Here is a 20978-nt window from a genome sequence, read left to right on the forward strand (position 1 = left end):
GTTCAAGTTCCTAGGGGGGATAATTTCCATGACGGGATCCTTGCATTGTTGTTTCTCTTTGCAAAGCATTAAACCCATGATTTAGTATACAAATATAAAAAGCATAGGATGCCTTTGAACAGTAATAAACCACGGTTTTTTCCACCAATTTACTTTTACTCCATGTCCATTGACGAGCGCTGTATCAACACTATTCGCACTTTGGCTGCCGATGTCGTGCGTGGTGCCAACTCAGGACATCCAGGCGCGCCTATGGGATTGGCACCCATGGCTCAAGTGCTCTTTACAAACTTTGTTCGTATCAACCCAAAGAACCCACATTGGCCTAACCGTGATCGCTTTGTTCTCTCCAACGGCCATGCTTGTGTTTTGCAATACATCATCCTCCACTTTATGGGCTTCAAGGTGTCCATGGATGATCTCAAAGCTTTCCGTAGTGTTGGGAGCATGTAAGTACTACCATCACCACCACTTTGGCATGTGATTAATAATACTCATGTTGGGTAATATACAGCACACCGGGTCATCCAGAGCGTACCCACACACAGGGCATTGAAGTGACCACCGGTCCTTTGGGTCAAGGTAGGACAAAAAAAGCGGCATTGTACATTATGATCATCATCATGACGAGGCATTGTTTTAGGTATTGCCAACGCGGTGGGATTGGCCATTGCCGAACAAGAGATGGCTGCTACATTCAACAAACCAAACTATCCCATCTTTGACAATTACACATACGTCATTCTTGGTGATGGTTGTATGCAAGAGGGCGTTCAATCGGAGGCTTGCTCCCTTGCTGGGTAAGTGGTTCTTTCTTTAGGGTGGTTGTTGAGTTATGTACTCATTGCATGGGTTGACCCACCCCAACAAAATTGAATTAGTCATTTGCAACTTGGCAAGCTGATCGCATTGTATGATGACAACCATATCACCATTGATGGTGACACTGCTGTCTCATTCACCGAGGATGTTGTGAAGCGCTTCGAAGCCTATGGATGGCACGTGCAAATTGTCTCTGACGGCGACCATAATATGCAATCCATTCAACAAGCTATTGAAAAGGCCAAGACCGTCACTGATAAGCCATCCTTGATCAAGGTGCATACCACCATCGGCTTTGGATCTTTGAATCAAGGTGAAGAAAAGGTGCATGGTGCTCCTCTTGAACGTAAGTATCCCAATCGTTTCATATGCATAGCATTGTAGTATATTGATCCCATCTCTATTGCAGCCGATGACATTCGTCAAGTGAAGGAAAAGTTTGGCTTTAACCCTGATGAGAAATACGTGGTGCCCCCCGAAGTAAGTGGCATAGGTGCCCAAGTTTCATGAGCATGCCTATTGATATGTCTTTACAGGTTTATGATCATTATCATAAACGTGCTGCTCAAAATGCCCAATATGAAGAAGAGTGGAAGCAGCTCCTCCAAAACTATGCAAAGGAATATCCAAATGAAGCAGCCGATCTCAATCGTCGGCTGACAGGCAAGCTCCCTGATGGATGGGAAAATGCGTTGCCACGCTACACGCCTCAAGATCAGCCTGTTGCTACTCGTAAACTTTCGGAAGCTGTCATCAACAAGCTCAGTGAAGCAATTCCAGAACTTATTGGAGGCTCAGCAGACTTGACTGGTTCCAACAACACGCGATGGAAAAACGCTGTTGATTTCCAACCGGTATGTACACATGTTTATTGTAATGTATGCATTAGCTCTAACTACTATGCAAAATCCTACAGCCATCCACTAAGCTTGGCAATTATGGTGGTCGCTACATTCGATATGGTGTTCGTGAACATGCCATGTTTGCTATCATGAATGGCATTGCTGCTTATCAAGGCCTGATCCCATTTGGTGGTACATTTTTGAACTTTTTGACGTAGGTGTCTTTTTTCCTTGTTTTTCTTTTCCTGTCTCTTATGAACATCCTATTCTTTTTTAGGTATGGTTGGGGCGCTGCACGTCTGAGCGCGTTAAGCGAGCTGAGGGTGATGTACATTATGACGCATGACTCGATTGGCCTTGGCGAAGATGGTCCAACGCATCAACCTATTGAGACTTTGGCATTGACACGTGCTACACCCAATATGCTCACTTTCAGACCATGCGATGGCAATGAAACTTCAGGAGCCTATCGCTGTGCATTGTTACATAGCCACATGCCATCCATCTTATCGTTGACTCGTCAAAACTTGCCTCAATTGGAGGGCACTTCGATTGAAGCCGTTTGCAAGGGTGGCTATGTACTCCAATCAGATGACAACCCCGATGTTGGTATCGTGGCTACTGGATCAGAAGTGCCCATTGCTGTGGAAGCTGCAAGCTTCTTGCGAAAAGAAGGTATCAAGGTCCGTGTCATCTCGATGCCGTGCACAGAACTCTTTGATGAGCAACCACGTGATTATCGTATCTCGGTATTCCCCAAGGGAGTTCCCATTGTCTCTGTCGAAGCTTTATCTACGTTTGGGTGGCAAAAATTTTCGCACGCTCAAGTTGGCATGACAACCTTTGGTGCTTCTGGTCAATATCCCGATGTTTACAAGCACTTCAAAATTACCTCTGAGCATGTACGTGATGTGGCCAAAGACATCATTCAATACTTTAAGCAGCATGGCAATGTCCCTGAACTCTTTCCCCAATACGCCCCCGCTTCGTAAGCTGCTAATGACCATTTGAAAACAATAAAAGGGCTAGGTTTATTGAATCACGTAAATTGTATGATCCTTTTCTAGCTATCAGAGTTGAGAGTACTATTTGTAACATCACGTATCCCACCCGCTTCTTACGCCATCCCCATCATCTTGTAATCACCACCATGATATCCATAACAACCAAGAAAAAAAACCACAACATCAACATCATACAACAATGAAACAAACCAGTATTCTCTTCCTGCGAAAAGAATGTGGAGCTGTGGCACTTTCGTACCCAATTGATGGAAACCCCCCATTGTTTTTTTATCCACGAACATATTTAACCTTTTGTTTCTTGGGCTTGGTAGGCATATTGGGCATGGGATTCTGTGCTTGCATTTCAGCGAGTGTTGGTAAACCTTGAGCCTTTCGTTGTTCATCCACAATAGCTTCCACCTCGGCCAAAGATGTGATGGGCGTGACAACATTCTTGGGTTTTTCATGCGACTTTTGCAATGCTGGTACACGTTCTGCAATGGCAGCGAATAATTCTTTGCCTATAATAGAGCGGGATGATGAGCGTCGTTGCCATGGGTTACGTGTTGGTTGCATGGTTGATCTTACGATTACGAATGTTGGAAATCATGGGACGATGATTGTCATCAAAGAGCTTGACCTTGACACGACCTGGATTGGCCCAATCACGAGGATGGCGCTTTGTTTCATAGACAACTGACAAGCCAAGCATTTGAACAGCTACTGCCATATGATATGCATGAGGATCCTTTACAGCCTTGCTCTTTGCAATCTTGCGTCCATCCGCCACACTCTTGTCCACATCAATGTAGGTTGGATACACACACACCCAGCTATGATAGGGGATTGGTATCAGGATATGGGTTTGTCACAACGATGATGATCCTTTGCTTACTCTTTGTACTGTGAAGGCTCCAATCGACGTACACCTTGTGGCGTGTTGGCTACAGCAATATGATTCTTGGATCCACTTCCACTACCACCAGCGACTGAACCGATAGAAGGGGAGCCAGCAGAAGTACCAGCAGAGAGATTCTTCATGAGCTTTTGGATCTCGTTCATATCAGGCATGCCGCCAGCCGATGAAGATGAACCAGCGGATGGCAATGGGAAGTCCATATTATCGATATCGTCGTCATCGTCCATGAACACCGGGTTCTTTTGAGTCTCTTTGAGTTTGTTGAGCATTGACATGGTGCCAGTCTGGGGGTGGGGGTATGTACAAAAGAAAGGTGGAGGTGATGGATTTGTTAGCTGAGATTTACTTGCAGTCATTGGCCACCCTACAACGCCCCGCCTCCTCTCTCCCTCAAAGATAGCTTCATCCATATCAATATGCACATTTGAATAAATATACAAACGCCCATGTCAGGCAAATATCATTGTTTTAAAAAGGGATAGGAAATAGAATATCTAGGTATACTGCTTTTACAGCTTGGAGATGCCGCGAGGGTTCATGCGCTCGTAGGCACGCTTGGCAAGATAATCAGTAGGATTGGCCACAAAGTGATCCTTGAGATTTCGGATATCCATCATCTCAGGCTTGAGATCAGCGATAGTAGGAGCACCAATCAATCTCATGCACATCACAAGTTCATCCTAACATAATCCAATGAGTACTTTGTCCACTTCTCGATGCAATGAAAGCTTACCTGTAATAATTGCATCAAACGTTCCACACCAGCTTGGCCATAGGATGACATGGCAAACTAAGATTGTGCGTGAATGAGTGAGTGGGTGTGAAAACGATAAACAATGTTGTCTACGACATACCAAAAAGGGGCGACCAATACCAACACCCTTGGCACCAAGTGCAATTGCCTTGAGAATATCGCTGCCACGACGAATACCACCATCAATGTAAACCTCAAAGTTCTTATCGAGACCCTCACGTCTCAAAGCATCCATGACTTCGGGAAGGATTTCAATGGAAGAAGGAGCAAAGTCGAGTTGACGACCACCATGATTGGAAAGCACCACGCCTTGACAACCATACTTTGCAGCGAGAACAGCATCTTCAGGGGTTTGAACGCCTTTGATAATGATGGGCATTTTGGTGATACTGCGGAACCAAGCAACATCCTTCCAGCAAAGCGATGGATCGATAAAAGAGCTGATGGCACGAGCAGCACCTTCATCACGTTGAACGGTGTTATTATCCATTTCATCGGGTGCTTCTTGCGAGTACTTTTGACGCATGTCCTTTTCACGTCGGCCTATAGCATCGGGGAATTTCGTTATTACATCTCGGTGGATTTCTATCCAATAGCAACACACTTACCAAGTTGAGGAGCATCGGCTGTGATGAAAAGACCCTTAATACCACGCTTCTCGGCATGCTCAACAAACTTTTGAGTCACCTTGCGATCGGAATTGACATAGAGTTGCAGCCATTGGGTTTGACCATCCACACTGGCGTCGAGGATCTCGTCGAATGAGCACGATGCGAGGGTTGGGATCATTTGGATCACGCCCTTGTTGGCAGAAGCACGCGTCAAGACCTTTTCACCTTCTGGATGGCCTAGTTTACCAAGAGCCGTGGCAGTGACATAGATTGGGAAAGAGACCTTGGATCCAAGCATGGTCGTCGATGTATCCACCTTGGCGACATCCACCATCACACGAGGTCGCAACCAAATACGATGGAAAGCATTGTGATTCTCACGCATCGAAATCTCATCATCAGCACCAGATGAATAATACGCCCATGCATCACCCGTCAAGGTTGACTTGGCAACAGCTATACACCCCATTTAGTTCTTGATTCCACCATCATCATTAAATAAAGAAAACTTACACTCAAAGTCAAATGCGTTGTACATTTCATCCAAACGTGGCTTTTGTTCATGGGCAATACGAACTCGCTTCTCTTCTTCGGTCTCAACCTTTTCGGCAGTAGCCATCTCGGCAGCATCCACTTGGCCCATACACACCTCAGGTGATAAAAATCGATCAATAATATCAGGTGGATGAATAGGTTCAAATGCTTTGGTAGCATCCTGGCCAGCGTATTTCATAATGATCTTTTGGCCACCAGGGTGCTCTGGCAAGAACTGTGTCAAGTCGTATACTTTGCCGTGAATGATGACCCAAATGTCATCTAATCGATGTCTCAGTATCGTCATTGTACTTTTGTTGTTGCTGCAATTTACCTTTGGATGTATGCTTTGCTACTTCTTTGAGTGAGACAGTCTTCATGATATGTGTGGAAGTGAGAAAAAGAGAGAGGGGAGGTGTGAAAAGAGAAGGGAAGAAAAGTGTCAGGTACCAGCGAAACGAGTGTGAAAAAATCCATCGGTCTTAAATATACATCTCTCTCACACACACGCACGCACGGCATCTCTCATTGCTCCTCCCCCCGACAAACGATCTCATTGGTGTATAGCACCACACACGCCCACTAGGTTTGATTCAACAGCGCAACTTACCCCACACACTAGATCTTGGTTCTCACTGTGCGTGTGTGCACCGATCGCAAAAAGACCAAACCTTTTTTCTGCTTAAACCAAAACAGGGATCTATGGCGGATGAGCCAAGAACTTTATATCTACGTGCATTATCGTCCATTTGTTGTTGCTGCTGCTGCACAGAAAACCAGAATCCTTATTGCATTCTGCATACCTTTTTTTCTTTCCTCAATCCCCCGCACAATCTTATCTTTCCCACCATCCAACAAGTTACACAATCTAAACCAAGACTTGGGTATAGATCAACACTCATCATTCTTTGTTTTTCACCCTTTCTAAATACACAATTGCATCCTCCCACTTTTGTCTGTCACATTCTTATCATGACGCAGCTGCATGTTCCAAAACAAGTATTGCATGAAACAAAAATCCCCCATTGGAGATAAGGGCCCAATCAACTATCTTCAGTGTCACCCGGATTTCGGAAAAGGGTGGTACCGCTGAAAAGGGGGGAGGGGGGAGAAGGCGCCGCATTAATCATTACGTAACGAACGTAAAACAACTCTTTTTTTTCATTATTGGCACAACGTGAAAGGAATGAAGACTAACGCACTGGACAAACTCTGCAAGACATATTTCAAGTAAATAAACACGGGCTTTGTGTGTGTGTGTGTGTAATACAAAAGAGGAGGAATTACGCATGTCAAAGTATGAAGAAGAAATAGAATGACTCAAATGTCCGCGTATCATCACAGACAGCAGCAGGATATAACGAGGGGAATGGAAAATGAAAAAAAAACTAGAATGCTAGATGGGTGGTGGGGTGTGTGTGGGGAGGGAGAGAATATGGATGGAAGAAAGGGAGTAAAAGTAAGAAAACGATGAATGGGATATACATCGAGACAAGGGATGGGGGCCAAAGAAGAAGAGATACAAGGGGATCTATTTTACCGTACCGGCAAACTGGCATCAATGTTGTTATCCAGCACCATGGTGACATCGTCCACCATTGTCAAATCCTCAAGAAAATCAACAAGGTCACTCAACTCCGTATCATGTGGATCACTAAACCATGTCGACACAGGGACAGCATTCGACGTGTGGAATATATAACTTGCTGGTGAATTATCGAGGATCAAGGTTTGGGTAAGCTCGCGTCCAAGTTGAGAAAGGTCCTATATAATGGCATCCACCATCAATATCGCTATCAAGCTACTACTATTACTCCTCCTCCATTTACCTTGACGTAAGTGCCTTTGTGGTTATAGCATGATTCTCTAAAGAGTCGATGGGTCACCACCTTGTGAATATCCAGCATATCCAATACAGGATCAGCATACTAGGAAAACGACGTAATTAGGGAAGGAGTCCATGTTAGGAGGAGGAAAAAAAACAAACAAACAAACAATCAAATTACCTTGGACAAGCTGGCTGTAAACACCACAATCTCGTAAACTTGTCCCATCCTACGCATAAACTCGTCGACGCCTGGGCGTTTCAACACGTAAACATTGTGATATTGATTGTCGATCTCCACGGGGACAATGAAATCAGGATTAGGAATGACCTAGTAGGATGACTCGATGAGCATGGGCATATGGCAAAAAGTGGATCAATATACATACCTTGAAAGAGCTGTGCACCAATGTTTCATCCAAATCCAATACCAAACATTTACGTCCAATATGATCTGTAGCCAAGGGCGGCAGAAGCCACATGATCTGACCCTGTATAAATATATGAAGCCAGCAAATAAGAATACGATTCATGCAAGAAATAACCCCTTTTGGTGATTCCTCCCTCCCCCTTTTCTTCTTTTCCCCAATAAACAGCGCTACTACCTACATCAGGTGATTGTGGAGGTATAGAACGTGGTGTAGCTGATGTGATGGGAGGATCTTCTTGTTGATCGGGTGATGATGTTGTGCTTGTTGCTGCTGCTGCTGCTGCGGAGGATGAGAAATTAGCCAAATCGGTTGGATGGGTCAAGATCTTGGGTAAAGCAGGAGGACAAGTAGGAGGTGAGGGAGATGATGATGATGATGATGATGGTGCAATATTCTTCTCCACAACAGGTGAACGAATATCAGCGCTTGATGATGTTGTTGTACTGGTATGACTGTGGCGGTTGTTGTTGTTGTTGTTCTTTTTCCTGTGTCGTGTAAAGAATGGAGCAGACTTGTCGCTATTATCCAACAATGAGCCGGCACCAAAGGTGCAACATAATAACAAGGAAAGAAATCCACCGCCTTTCAATGGTCCCTTGAAGGATCCTGTTCTCGAAGCAGGTCGGCTGTTGTTGTTGTTGTTGCTATGAGATGTAGTATTCGTACCCGGAAGAGGTGATTTTACATGATGAGGATCGTTCGCCGTTTCTATGATACACACACACATACATGGTTGAGTTGTTTATGTTCCATGATCCCCTTTGGATGATGATGATGATGATGTTGATCGAGTCCTAAGAAACTGACCTTTACTTTTGGAGGTTGCTGTCTTTGGGGAATGTTGAGGGGCTACTTGAGTATGGTGAACAGGTGCAGACGTCTTTGACAGAGAGTCGCTAGGTGGTTGAAGCGTTTGTGGTTGAGACATGGCGAGTGGGAGTGTAATTGCAGATAGGAATGTTGGAATGGAGTATGGGATGGGCGTGTGTGAGAGAGAGGATTTAGTCCTGTTGGTTTCCCTTGTTCCTGGTCAAGCACCAACAAGTCGAGATCGTTCTTTTCCGAAGTAAAAGCAAGACCACCAAGGAAGAGCGAGCGGATGAAAGGAAAGGTGTCGAATGGACGGTCGTTGATTCACTCGTGTATTCTTATCTCTCTTCTCTCTCTCTCTTGAACTGCGTAATGGCGAGCTACAAACGTTGCCTGATTCGTCAAGCTGCTGGAAAGGCAAACCAATGTGTAATATTAAGTTGAGTGAAATGCTACTTTTGAGGATCACGTGTTCCCCCAAAATGGTATTGCTGGGAGAATATACGCATTCCAATTCCCCCTCCCCCACCCACCCACACACACACTCCTTGACTTGTTCCATGTCGTTAGGTACAACAAGTTCCCCCATGTCAAACTACTACTTGTAGACCAGGTGATATCGATGTCATTGACAACACCAGTTACATGGTGGCGACATTTATGCTTGATTGTGGGCTGTCTTTGTGTAGCATCAACTCGGGGATCATTGTTATGCAGGCATGAATGGTTTTACTGGTACCTGGACCCAACTAGCACATACGCCAGGTTACGTGCTAGCTCGTACGACCTTTTCTTTGATGATGAAACCTTGGATGAATTCCCGTATCCACGGCATTAAAGGCTCAAGTCACATGACCCAACGACCTTCCCACCTTCACAATTGGACGATGTTATGCAAGGTTTCCATGGCAACAAGCATCGAGTATTATCCATTTCCATGTCAAATGTTGAGTCAAATAAACTTTGCATTGTTTTCATGCTGCTTGTCATAGTGAGGAATTTATCCGGGCATTTGTCAGTTGTACGAGACATCGCTTACATCAGCGGGTGAATTGTTTTTGATCCGCCCTGCTACGTGTGATACATGTATATATAGGATCACTATTTTGCCATCTCATAGTGTATCTTCACCCCCCCACCCCAACACAATGCCACCCCTCAAGCAATACACTCGTGAACAAGTGCGTTGCCATGCAACCGAAAACGATATATGGATCATTATCGATACCATGGTCTACAACATGAGCGACTTTATTGATTTACATCCTGGTGGCGCGTTTCCCATACTCGAATATGCAGGAAAAGATGCAACGGATGCATTTTACGGTTTACATCGACAAGAGGTGTTGCTCAAGTATGCTCGATACCAGATTGGTACCATCGTCAATGAGACACCAAGTATTCCATTGCGTCAACACGGTGATATTTCAACGGTGCCTTATGGTGAGATCAGTGCTTTTATGGGATACAAATCACCCTACTACAAGTAAGTCATCCATAAGCTTGTTACATCATCTTTAGCATGCTGATGATAAAGCTCATTAGTGAAACCCATTTTCGATATCAAGCTGCCCTTCGCAAGATCTGTGATGAGCTCAAAGAAGAGGCACAAGCATGCGATTCAGCCGGTGATAGACCATCGGATGAATTTGCAAAAAAGCTCGGCTCCTACCATTTATTGGCAGCACACATTGGGCCTGGTCCTTGGTTACATGGCTTGACCATGCCTGGCAACATCCGGGGCGAAGACTTTGACTACTTTCAGTGAGTACAATCGATACCATAATACAAGGGGATCTTGATTGCTTATATGTATGCCCCCAAAAAGTGATATGATCACCCATCAAGAATTTGCACGTTGGAGTACGCCTGGATTGGTTGCTGGTCTCACGGGTGGTATGACCATCTCCGTGCCAACCGTACTTCATTTTGGAAAGCCTGCATTGAAAAAAGAGGTATATAAGGAGGTCAAAATGGATGATGGCTTGAAAAACAATGACACCTTCTTGGTTCTATGTAGCTTGTTCCCAAGATGCTATCAGGAGAAAAGCGCATGGCATTGGCAATCACTGAGCCCTATGTTGGATCAGATGTGGCTAGTATCAGAACAACAGTTACCAAGGCGACCGATGGATATATTGTGAATGGTGTCAAAAAGTGGATTACCAATGGTATGTATACAAGAAGGTGCATTATTGGACCTACTCGCTAAAACGTGTCAATGCGATTATGATTATAGGTCGATTCGCCGACTATTTTGCAACAGCTGTTCGCACCGAGAAAGGTATATCCATGTTGCTGATTCCTAGGTGCGATGGTGTCGAGACAAAGCCAATCAAGACGTCCTACTCTCCCAGTGCAGGCACAGCCTATGTGACATTTGACAATGTGAGCTATAAAAAAATCTTACTCATCCATACCAGCTATTCACTCATCATCCATTTTGGCAGGTAAAAGTACCATTTGAAAATCTGCTTGGTGTTGAGGATCAAGGATTTCGCGTAGTTTTGTGAGTATTTTTGAAAAGGAAGATAGCAACACGTCATGAAACTAATAGCCATGTAGATCCGTAAGTAAAAAACACATCAGCTATATTGACAAGATATCGGATCACTGATCATGCTGCTTTTGATTACTATACCAAATATACACAGAGTGAGTCTTTCTTCCCAGTGACACGTGACCCTGGTAGAAATGTGTATTTATGACAACGTATGCATGTAGATTTCAACCACGAGCGTTTCATGCTGATCTCACAATCCGTCGCTGTGGCACGCTATGCAACAGAGGAATGCTTCAAGTGGGCGAACCAAAGAAAGGTGTTTAACAAGCGTTTGATCGATCAACCTGTTATACGCAACAAGCTTGCAAGAATGGTAAGCAAAGACGATGCCCCTAACATAGGCCAATGTAGCTTATTATGATTTCAATGATATATAGATTGCAGGTGTTGAGAGTGTGCAGTGCTGGGTGGAGAACATAGCCTACCAAATGTGCCATATGGATTACGCTGAGCAAGCTGACAAGTTGGCCGGCCCGATAGGACTCTTAAAATATCAGGTTTGTTGTTACTATTCAACCGATGGGATGATGAGCTAAAACATGGTACACATGTAAACAGGCTACACGGATGATGCATCATGTCTCGGATGATGCTTGTCAAATTTTTGGCGGAAGAGCATTAACCCGTACTGGAATGGGACGCTACGTTGAGGATTTGCAACGAACCTATAAATTCAATGCCATTTTGGGTGGATCGGAGGAGATCATGGCTGATCTCGGTGTACGACAAGCCATCAAAAAGTTTCCTACGGATGCTCGCCTATAGACTTGTACACAATAGTTTCTATAAATCGCATATAGAAAAAGTGTACTATATGCCCCGATTAGTAACTTGATGCACTTTTTTTTTGGGATCACCCCATCTGATGTTGTACAACAGGCAGCTGAATTGGCTTCATCACTTTTGAGTAAAAAGACAAACCATGATGATGGGAAGGTTGTAAAGAGAATGATACTACACGTTCTACCACTGCCAAATCACCATAGTCCTATATTAGAAGTTCTACAACTCGCTCGGAGTAAAGGTTGAATGGGATGATGTCATGAAGGATTTATACATAGCTTCATCATTATCGTTTTACAAACATTGAAGTGGGTGATAAGAAAGAATACATGTGGGTGGGAGATGTCTGCATATGAAAGTCATCGGTCAAACATAGGTATACTCAGATCAGGGACCCGTTCAACGCGTGCGGTCCATAATTTGAAAAGTGCGCGCATTCTAGAACGAGACCCTTCAGGGACGGCAAAGCGCTAGCAGCTGAGTAGAAGCCAAGAGATGGCGGCCATCATGCTGCATGTCGCCGAGTCAGCCCTATATTATGTCGCAAACCACCACACATTGTGCTTCTTTTCCCATTTACATTCCTTTCAACATCACTATCATCATCCACCCAACCTTTAATTGATAATGGAAACGAATGAGCAGCACGATGAATACATGCTAAAATTTGTGCTTGTTGGCGACAGTGGTGTAGGAAAAACAAGCTTGATTTCACGATTCATTGTACGTATTCGAGGACATGTGTGTATGTGTGTGCCAATTTTTCGTTAACGCATGGGACACTTTGTAGTGCAATGAATTCAATGCGGAAAGTAAAAGTACACTGGGTGAGTTTTTTTTCTTGTCAACAAGAGAGGTACACACACGTGCTCCGCTTAATCAAGAGAAACACTCGTGTAGGGGTCGATTTCGGATCCACATTCGCCCAGATGGTGAGCGATTTGCGCTATTGGGTGGCATACTTGCTACAATAACTCATCCACCAGAATTATAGAAGGACAATCGCCGCATCAAGTTGCAGGTTTGGGATATCAGCGGCAAAGAGCGATATCAAGGCATTGCACCAACGTAAAGTCTTTTTCTCGTAGCATGAATTAAGGGATTAAACTTCTTTGTCTTCATAGGTACTATCGCGGAGCACAATGCGCATTTTTACTTTTTGGTAAAAAAACACCATGGAAAAGGTTTACAAGCCAATTTCATAGCCATTTATTAATGTCCCTCCAATATCATTAGATCCAACAAGCTTATCATCCTTTGTGAATCTGCAAGTTCATTGGCTTGAAGAAATAAGGCGATATGCAAGCCAACGTATCAAGCTAGTGCTCATTGCAAACAAAGCTGACCTTGTAAAAGAAGGCCAACAGCAGCGGGAAATCAGTATACAAGCAGCTGAAAAATATGCGTCCGACCATGACATGCTGTTTTTTGAGACAAGCGCATTGGAAGACAACACACATATCGCCGATGTTTTTCAATCAGTAGCAGCAGACATCTATGATACGCTTGTCAGTCCCTCCACCGACGATGGGTGATCCATCCATATTGACCCCCAACTCTTATATCATCGTTACCCTTATTATCCTTGTTGTCTTATTGTTTTCCTCCTAGTATTTGTCAGCAGCAGCAGCAGCAGCAGCAGCAGCACCAGATAGCTTCAAAGTGGCTCCATGTTGCACAAGCTATATAATCGTTTTTATTCCTACTATAGCACGTCATACATTATCACTTTTATCTTTTGCATACCCGATTTTGCTGCGTTCAAACAATAGGCGAATCAGCCAATGATGCTGAAATTCGTGTACACCTTCCGTTTTACACAGCATGAAAGCTCTCGCGTAGTAATGCCATTTCTGGGTCGTGAGAAAGTGCCAAGGCATTAGGCTGAAAAAAAGTGACTACAGCGACCGGGGATGTGGTCCGGCACGCATGATTTTTTAGTCTGGGTGAGAAGAAGAGTTGAGCTAATAGCATCATCCATCGAACGCTGATGCTACATAGCTGCGGGGCTTTGTTGGCCTAGGTGAGCATATACAAGACCGGCAATGTGGTATCCATGGCAACCAGGCATATAGTAGTATGATATCTTGGTGACGATCATTATCATGATGGAGGAAAACAACACATTTTTATCATGTAGTATTGATGAGAGACGTCCATGCAAAAAACACAATGCAGATGCGTATCGTTTTCTTTATCAATAGCGTATCTCAAAATAGAAATCAAAGATGAGACACCCACAGGGGTACTTTTTTGGCTGGCGTCTTGTCCCAGTTGCCATGATGCTTCGATTTGCTGCTGAAAAATGTCAAACTGGATTCACGTGTGACAAGAGCCATTGTTACACATCTATGGTATCTTAGTGGACGTAATGGTACGCATTATTGTTTGCTCATCGGTGGCTCTTGACCATCACAAAGTGCCATTTAAATTTGGCAAGTATTATCAAGGCAAATGTTGTGTTGACTCTTGAATCATGTACCAAGTCTCATATCTGCTTTCATCCGGTAGCAGGATCGTGATCATGGCTCCATGTTGAAGCATTCGAGAATCACCTTTGTGCCATCCACACTATCCAAGAATCCAAATCCATCGTTTATACATTGAGTCAATCTGTTTATTAAGAGGTGAGGCAAGCGCAATGAGGCCTATAAAACTAATTTCTGTTCATGGCATCCAAGATCTGCAAGATACGGAGGAAGAGGTTGATGATATCCATGTAAAGGCTGACCGAAGCCATGATGTAATCCTCTGGTGAGTAGCGATTGAAGATCAAAAAGGTATCAAAGACAATATAGCCCGAGAAAATAATGACACCAGCAACAGCGAGTGCGAGTTGGACACCTTCAGAGAATGGGAAAAAGATTTGTACGATCGACACGAGGAAAAGGATGCTGATACCAGCAAAAAGGCTATGATAGGGGTGTTAGAGGATATCAAAACCAATACTTTATCCACTTACAATGGTCCCATTCCCGAGAAATCCCATTTGGACTGCAAGGTGAAGAGGGTCAGACCCACAAAGACACCAAAAGTAATGATCAGTGCTTGAAGAACCAGGGTTTGTTCATAAAAGGTGACTGATATGGGGAATGTAAGTCATATGATATCCCATTGTGCCCATCAGAGAGAGAGAGAGAGAGAAAGAGAATGATGCTTACCAATTGTGCCAACAAGATGACCTTCCAAGAGCGTGAATAATGCCAATAGACCGTAATTCAAAGGAGTCGATCGAGCCTTCCACATCAAGGCAAAGAGAACAATCAACGAGCCAATCATGGATCCAAACATCATCCAAGCACTACAAAAAGTAGACGCAAATGAGCTCTCTTGTGATAACATTCTTGGCGCTGTCGTTGACATACTTGGATTGCACCCACGAACGGACACCAGCATTGTACATGTATACAGCCGATAGGACTACGGTACTGAGGATTTGGGTGGATAAGATAGAATACACCTTGCGTACAAATTCTAAGAGAGGGAGGGAGGAAGAAAAGGTGTGGGTTCTATACCATTCCATGGAACACATTGCCAAGCATAGGAAGTAGTAGGTCACTTACGCATTCTGACTTCGACAGGGCTGTTGGCTACAGTTTCCTTGTACATGTCATCTTCATCGCTTGCATTGCCGAACAAGGGCTGACGAGCCTCTTCTTCATACGCTGGAGGAGGTGCTGGGTAGTGTTGTTGTGGCGCGCCGTACGACATTGGGGACACAAAGAAAAAAAACTTGAAAGAGGTGTTGAAGGTGTGGGTTCCCTCCTCCTCCGACCCGCATGAAATAGAATTGTAACAGGTCAGCAGCTTAATGCTCAGCCGCTGTTTTTTCTCTCTTTGTTTCACACCCGCCATTCGTCATGCCAAAGGTCAAAAAGCCACGATCACGACAAAACGATAAGGCCATTAGCAAAAAGAGATCAGTAGAAGCTCCTGAAGCAGTGAGTGGACTCGATTACGACCCTGTTGTTGTTGTAGTTTTGTATATTTATCGTCGTCCCTTACCTTTGTAGCCTGTAATACCAAAAGACCAACGACGAAAACAACGCCATGATGCTTGGTTAGAAAGTAAGAAAGGAAGAGGAATATAGTGGATATGTATGCGTATTGATGGGAGAATAGAGTTGGATGCTAGATACGCCCAAAAGAAACGATCCAAGAAACAGCTCAACACCGATTTAAGCGACTTTAATGACATTTTGGATTCGATTCATGCTGATACCGTTGCAAGCGATAATGATCCCAAGAAACGATTGCCTGTAGTACCATCCAACAAATTGCAACGCAACAAGAGTAAAAAGCGAGCCGAGTAAGAATCAAACATGGGGGAGGAAGGGAGGGAGGGAGATGACAAACAAGAAATTTATGATTGGAGTAGGATGCAAGAGATCGTTCGTATGCAAAAGGTGATGAATCTCTCAGCGTTCCAACAAAGTCCATTGGCAGCCATCCGTCAACATGTGCAAAATACATTCGGCAGTAGTAGTTAATTCTTATCGGGTACTTGCCAGATTTAGTCTTGACACAACCTAATTTGGCTTTGCGATTGTTTACATTGATATTAAAAGACTCTCAGGACACCACCACTATACGTTCATTTTCCTCTTTTCCATCTCTTTTGTGTGCGTGTGTATATATATAAACTCTTTCTCTCTCTCTCATGGATCTTCCAGTACAAGACTTTTCGAGTCGATATTATTGGGCTCGAGCAATAAGTCCTTTGCGATGTTGTGGATGCTTCAGTAATCGTCTCGGTAGTGGTGTCGCATGTCTTATATGGGCGGTAAGCAGCATCATCACAATAAGACATCTCGAGACAACATCATCCAACCAATATCTTTAGGCCCTCAGCTTTTATTTCGCGGTACTTGCATTCATGAGTCGTAGTCGTGAGTCATTTTAAAGCTCTTCTTTGTCCCTGTTGATTCGCTTATTTAACATCATCATCATTACAGCTTTCTATTCACATCTTGACGACGTACCTCTCATTGTTTTTGGTGTAATCAACTTGATATTCGGCTGCATCACACTTGCTGGATTTGTGATCATATTGGTATTAACGGTAAGTTGATTCTTGTAAGGTCAATGTCAGCATTACTCACGAGGGGGGGGGGTTCATAGCCTCGGTATGTGCGTGTACGAATCATGGTGTACATTATCGGTATTGGTGTCGTTATGGTGCTTGTCGACATGCTGGTGAACTTTATCCTTTTCGCAGCCAACCAAGATGGGTTTCAATCATGGTGCATTGACCACTCGAAAATGATTGTCCAAAACAGCTTACAGCAACAACAAGGAGATGGAGGAAGCGACAACTTGAATTTGCCGAGTGATATGGATTATTACAATTGTGATCGACTATTTGCAAACCAGATGAAATGGTCTCTTCTTTCAGTATTTGCCATGTTTTTGGTTTATGTAAGTTTCTCTTTTCTTTGGTTGATGAAGTAATGGATAATCGTTGACATGGCAACGCTATCCCATAGATCCATTGGATGCTGGTCATTACAGCTTTTGCTGGTACATCCTTCTTCCTTATTCCACCACGCGTTGCAGCACCACCACCACCGCCACCAGCAACTGTAGGGCCTCCTCCTTCTGATATGGCCGTTCCTGGAACTGAGGTGTTGGGCAATTTGCCACCATCAACCAAGTCCTACAAGGGTGTGAGACCGTTTAGAAAAAAGACGGATGCGAGTATCTTGGCTATGCTTGGTCTCAAGATCAATGACTCTGGGCGTATTATTCACATAGCAGATGAGCACAATTTACCATACTATGAGGATCGTCCTCGTGATAGTAGTTACCATTACGCAGATGCATATTCCAAAGAAGGGTTACTTTGATAGCTAATCCCTCTCTCTCATTCATCTTGTACATACACCTTCCTTTATTATCTTATACCTGTCCATTGTCATGATTGATAGTAAACAATCAATAGAAAAATGTTCATTGGGATATAGGAGAGCAGTGGCATCTGATTCGGGGATTGTAATATAAAAGGTGTATTAATACTGCCACTGCTGCTTCCAAGGATACAAGAAAGTACGGGAAGAATCCAAGTGCAAAGCACATAACAACAAGGTATAGCACGCGTTTTTATATGCAAGTGTTGGTATGAATGACAATAGAGAGAACTAGGTGTAAAGTAAAGCTATGTGTGTAGGGCTGCTATTGTCCTCGAAAAAGAAAGAGGTGTGGGGCTTTCGTGAACACCGTGTTGGTGTGTTCCTTTTTCTTCTCTCCGTATCATACTATGGCTCAAGAACCCAAAGTCAATATCTTATCTCCACGATCGACGCGCAAACAGCCATCGCAGAAACGTGCATTGCCTCCTCGCCATAGTTTCCTCACTGAAGCCGTTGAAGTGGCTCTCCAAAAGCAGCAACGTACGAGGGGGGGGTGATCTTGTTTATGGATCGACTTCGACCTTTGTTATGGGAATGCTAAAGATGATCTTGTCCATTGTGTAGAGGTGCCTAAACCACAGCTCGACAGTAGCACGATTCTGCTTGTAACCAACGATGAGAACGCCCTCGTCAACTTTGAAGAGAAGGAACAGCTTCCAGCAGCAGCAGTGCTTGGGGATAAGGATCTGGTACCCAACGTCAAGCCCAATTTTACAGTCTTTGAGAAACCTCCACGACGACAAAAGCGAGTAGGTGAAGTTGCTATTGCAGATGTTGAGGTAAGGGGGGAGGGTCCAATATAGACATGGGAAGGGTAAAAAAAGAGAGAGAGATCGATTGACATGATATTGTACTACAGCCAATCCCTGAAGAGTACTACTTGAGACGGCATCGAAAGCATGAAAAGGAAGAAAAGAAGCAAAAGAACAGGGAAAAGGAGAAACTACAGCATGAGATGTACCAGCAACAGCAATTTGTGGAGCGTATTCGGCACACTGACAAATCCATTGTCATGGCAATTGCCACAGCGATATGTCAACAACAGCAACGATCGGTGCCAAATGTGGATTCTTTGTATCGTCAAGTATTGCATGATGCCGAGGAACAACTTGCTCGTTATGAGATGCTGGGATTGACTTTGACGCGTAAACCGCGGAATGGTGCTACTCCTACTACAACCACAACAACGGCTTCAAGTCAACAGTATCCATCACCATTACCACAACCATCAACAACAACATCATCCTCATTAGCGCCGCTATCCGATTCTTCTTCATTATCGCCTGCATTATCCTTAATATCACAATCATCATCTGCATCACAATCATCATCCCTTAATGTATCACCAACAATATCCAAGAAATCAACTTCCCCCAATCTTAAACCTTCTCGGCCTGTCAGACGTAGTGTTAGACACACACTTGCCTTTGGACACAAGATCCCTGTTATGCCAGAAACAGAATTCCAATTACCCTATGAGACATTTGGTTATTTGATGGATCGGCGAACTAGAGCCAAGACCACGAGGAGGAAGTAGTAGTAGCAGTAGCGGTAGTAGTACAGTAGTAGCATAGCCAACTTAATAAAGTGATTAAACACACATACAGTTATCATCCTGCACTTTATATTTCTTTTTGGATGGGAGGGGAGGGTAAGTAAATAAAAACGTGTTTGAAAAAACAAATCACGACAGCAAAGGTGCTGATTCGCCGTTACGTGCATTACCACTTGCATGGTGCGACACGTATTGTCGAACACACGAAAACACGCCATTGAAAACGAAGACACCGAGGACCAACACGACAAATCCTGCCAACTGCAACCACGAGAATGTATCCCATCCATAGTGAATAGCAATGACCCAAATAAGCACCGTTCTAAATAATCATCAAGTTATCATCTCATCATGTCCACCTTTTTCTTTTTCCATTTACATACCTAAAAGTATCAATGACGCTTCTTCCAGGTACACCGACACTGGAGCTGACAGCGAGACCGAAAAAGTTGAACATGGCGACCATCAATGCCAACACCAAGGCGGATTGCCAGAGGACGTAGGCATCAAAAAGCTGCATCATACCTTGACGCATGTCACCCAAGTTGGCTGCTGTGGCCACACCCAATGCAACGACCAATAAGACGGTACCAAAAGCACCTTCAATACCCATTGCCTTTACAGGATCGAGACGATAGCGATCCATCAAGTACTCCTCAAGCACAAATTGACCAGCGACGAACAGCTGGGCAACACAAAGATACGCAGGGCCTACCCAGTCATCTTGCATACAAATCAACGTGGTGCCAATAAGAATCGCTGCTACAGCACCCCATTCATGACCCAAGAAGCGTCTTGATAAAAAGATCAACGAGAAAATAGCCGAGAATCCCACAATGCTGCTTCGCACCATTTGAAAGATGGAGGCTGTGCTATAAATAAGACCCAGGTTCATCAACTAAGATGACCAAGGTATTAGCAACAAAGACTTAAACAAAGGATTGTGTATGTACGTACGGTGGTGGCAATCAGGTCACAAGCACTCGGCACGATAAACCAAGTTAATGCCCAGCTGCTCGTAGATCGGCTAGTGACAGCCGCCCAATCGGGATGATCACCAACACCTTGTGTCTGTTGCTGTTGTTGAGAGGAGGGTTGTTGGTGGTTGGATTGTTGCTGTTGCTGCTGTTGTTGTTGTTGGGGTGCCACCGCTTGTAACAAAGATCGATCCAAAAGTACAGGTGTCTTGCTTGCCACTTGAATAGCAAGAATACACACAATCTCACCCAAAAAGATCATGGCTGTTTGCAAAAGTGGTTGTGCAAAGTATTCGGGAGGGTCATTGGTAGACTGGTTGACAGGTTGATGGTTCTGGAATGTCAGTATAAGCGGTATAGACACGCCTGAAACGTGTGTCAGATAAGGGGGTGGGTGGTTAACGACTTATGCAGCTGAGCAAAAAAAAAAAAAGAATGGGTTGTTACCTGAAGCCAAAAGACCCAGTGTTAAAAAGAGGGTATATACGGAGCCCATCTGGTATACACACACGCACTTTTAAAGAGAGTGGATAAGAGAGAAAGAAAGAGAGAGGAAAAAAAAGAGACCACCCAGAAAAGGAGACGACGGAAAAAAGAGAGAGAGAGAGAAGAGCGTAAAAAAACAAGGGGGACAATTGC

The 20978-nt window shown here is 44.1% G+C and overlaps 11 protein-coding genes across 11 annotated transcripts; 6 read left to right on the forward strand and 5 right to left on the reverse strand.

Moving 5' to 3' along the window:
* Positions 1 to 162: 162 nt before the first annotated feature.
* Positions 163 to 2656, forward strand: O0I10_000994 (transketolase; the record flags this gene model as incomplete). Its single annotated transcript, XM_058481093.1, has 8 exons — positions 163 to 449; positions 515 to 582; positions 644 to 800; positions 882 to 1168; positions 1232 to 1302; positions 1359 to 1676; positions 1739 to 1878; positions 1942 to 2656. The coding sequence occupies 8 exons, from the start codon at positions 163 to 165 to the stop codon at positions 2654 to 2656; spliced, it is 2043 nt and encodes a 680-aa protein (XP_058347731.1).
* A 300-nt stretch (positions 2657 to 2956) lies between these two features.
* Positions 2957 to 3862, reverse strand: O0I10_000995 (uncharacterized protein; the record flags this gene model as incomplete). The annotated part of the gene is made up of 3 exons (XM_058481094.1): positions 2957 to 3189; positions 3257 to 3501; positions 3564 to 3862. 3 exons carry the CDS (start codon positions 3860 to 3862, stop codon positions 2957 to 2959), a joined length of 777 nt encoding a protein of 258 aa, XP_058347732.1.
* Positions 3863 to 4096: 234 nt separating this feature from the next.
* O0I10_000996 (uncharacterized protein) lies at positions 4097 to 5866 on the reverse strand (the record flags this gene model as incomplete). Its single annotated transcript, XM_058481095.1, has 6 exons — positions 4097 to 4267; positions 4321 to 4377; positions 4442 to 4884; positions 4950 to 5408; positions 5466 to 5768; positions 5821 to 5866. 6 exons carry the CDS (start codon positions 5864 to 5866, stop codon positions 4097 to 4099), a joined length of 1479 nt encoding a protein of 492 aa, XP_058347733.1.
* A 1156-nt stretch (positions 5867 to 7022) lies between these two features.
* O0I10_000997 (uncharacterized protein) lies at positions 7023 to 8670 on the reverse strand (the record flags this gene model as incomplete). Its single annotated transcript, XM_058481096.1, has 6 exons — positions 7023 to 7250; positions 7316 to 7414; positions 7493 to 7642; positions 7701 to 7802; positions 7921 to 8450; positions 8550 to 8670. The coding sequence occupies 6 exons, from the start codon at positions 8668 to 8670 to the stop codon at positions 7023 to 7025; spliced, it is 1230 nt and encodes a 409-aa protein (XP_058347734.1).
* Positions 8671 to 9700: 1030 nt separating this feature from the next.
* On the forward strand, positions 9701 to 11880 carry O0I10_000998 (uncharacterized protein; the record flags this gene model as incomplete). Its single annotated transcript, XM_058481097.1, has 10 exons — positions 9701 to 10038; positions 10098 to 10316; positions 10381 to 10507; positions 10573 to 10723; positions 10792 to 10940; positions 11003 to 11061; positions 11155 to 11207; positions 11277 to 11428; positions 11493 to 11612; positions 11674 to 11880. 10 exons carry the CDS (start codon positions 9701 to 9703, stop codon positions 11878 to 11880), a joined length of 1575 nt encoding a protein of 524 aa, XP_058347735.1.
* Positions 11881 to 12525: 645 nt separating this feature from the next.
* On the forward strand, positions 12526 to 13433 carry O0I10_000999 (uncharacterized protein; the record flags this gene model as incomplete). Its single annotated transcript, XM_058481098.1, has 6 exons — positions 12526 to 12621; positions 12689 to 12725; positions 12799 to 12830; positions 12893 to 12966; positions 13023 to 13060; positions 13135 to 13433. 6 exons carry the CDS (start codon positions 12526 to 12528, stop codon positions 13431 to 13433), a joined length of 576 nt encoding a protein of 191 aa, XP_058347736.1.
* Positions 13434 to 14554: 1121 nt separating this feature from the next.
* O0I10_001000 (uncharacterized protein) lies at positions 14555 to 15609 on the reverse strand (the record flags this gene model as incomplete). The annotated part of the gene is made up of 5 exons (XM_058481099.1): positions 14555 to 14810; positions 14861 to 14978; positions 15060 to 15199; positions 15264 to 15372; positions 15462 to 15609. 5 exons carry the CDS (start codon positions 15607 to 15609, stop codon positions 14555 to 14557), a joined length of 771 nt encoding a protein of 256 aa, XP_058347737.1.
* A 149-nt stretch (positions 15610 to 15758) lies between these two features.
* On the forward strand, positions 15759 to 16388 carry O0I10_001001 (uncharacterized protein; the record flags this gene model as incomplete). The annotated part of the gene is made up of 4 exons (XM_058481100.1): positions 15759 to 15839; positions 15912 to 15966; positions 16021 to 16207; positions 16277 to 16388. The coding sequence occupies 4 exons, from the start codon at positions 15759 to 15761 to the stop codon at positions 16386 to 16388; spliced, it is 435 nt and encodes a 144-aa protein (XP_058347738.1).
* A 170-nt stretch (positions 16389 to 16558) lies between these two features.
* Positions 16559 to 17744, forward strand: O0I10_001002 (uncharacterized protein; the record flags this gene model as incomplete). The annotated part of the gene is made up of 5 exons (XM_058481101.1): positions 16559 to 16681; positions 16742 to 16787; positions 16854 to 16960; positions 17020 to 17316; positions 17385 to 17744. The coding sequence occupies 5 exons, from the start codon at positions 16559 to 16561 to the stop codon at positions 17742 to 17744; spliced, it is 933 nt and encodes a 310-aa protein (XP_058347739.1).
* Positions 17745 to 18154: 410 nt separating this feature from the next.
* On the forward strand, positions 18155 to 19344 carry O0I10_001003 (uncharacterized protein; the record flags this gene model as incomplete). The annotated part of the gene is made up of 3 exons (XM_058481102.1): positions 18155 to 18287; positions 18372 to 18586; positions 18667 to 19344. The coding sequence occupies 3 exons, from the start codon at positions 18155 to 18157 to the stop codon at positions 19342 to 19344; spliced, it is 1026 nt and encodes a 341-aa protein (XP_058347740.1).
* Positions 19345 to 19491: 147 nt separating this feature from the next.
* Positions 19492 to 20835, reverse strand: O0I10_001004 (uncharacterized protein; the record flags this gene model as incomplete). Its single annotated transcript, XM_058481103.1, has 4 exons — positions 19492 to 19684; positions 19746 to 20260; positions 20320 to 20705; positions 20787 to 20835. 4 exons carry the CDS (start codon positions 20833 to 20835, stop codon positions 19492 to 19494), a joined length of 1143 nt encoding a protein of 380 aa, XP_058347741.1.
* Between the last annotated feature and the right edge of the window lie 143 nt (positions 20836 to 20978).

Source organism: Lichtheimia ornata (assembly GCF_029851405.1).
Source record: "Lichtheimia ornata isolate CBS 291.66 chromosome Unknown scaffold00003, whole genome shotgun sequence".
In the NCBI taxonomy this organism is placed as follows: domain Eukaryota; kingdom Fungi; phylum Mucoromycota; class Mucoromycetes; order Mucorales; family Lichtheimiaceae; genus Lichtheimia; species Lichtheimia ornata.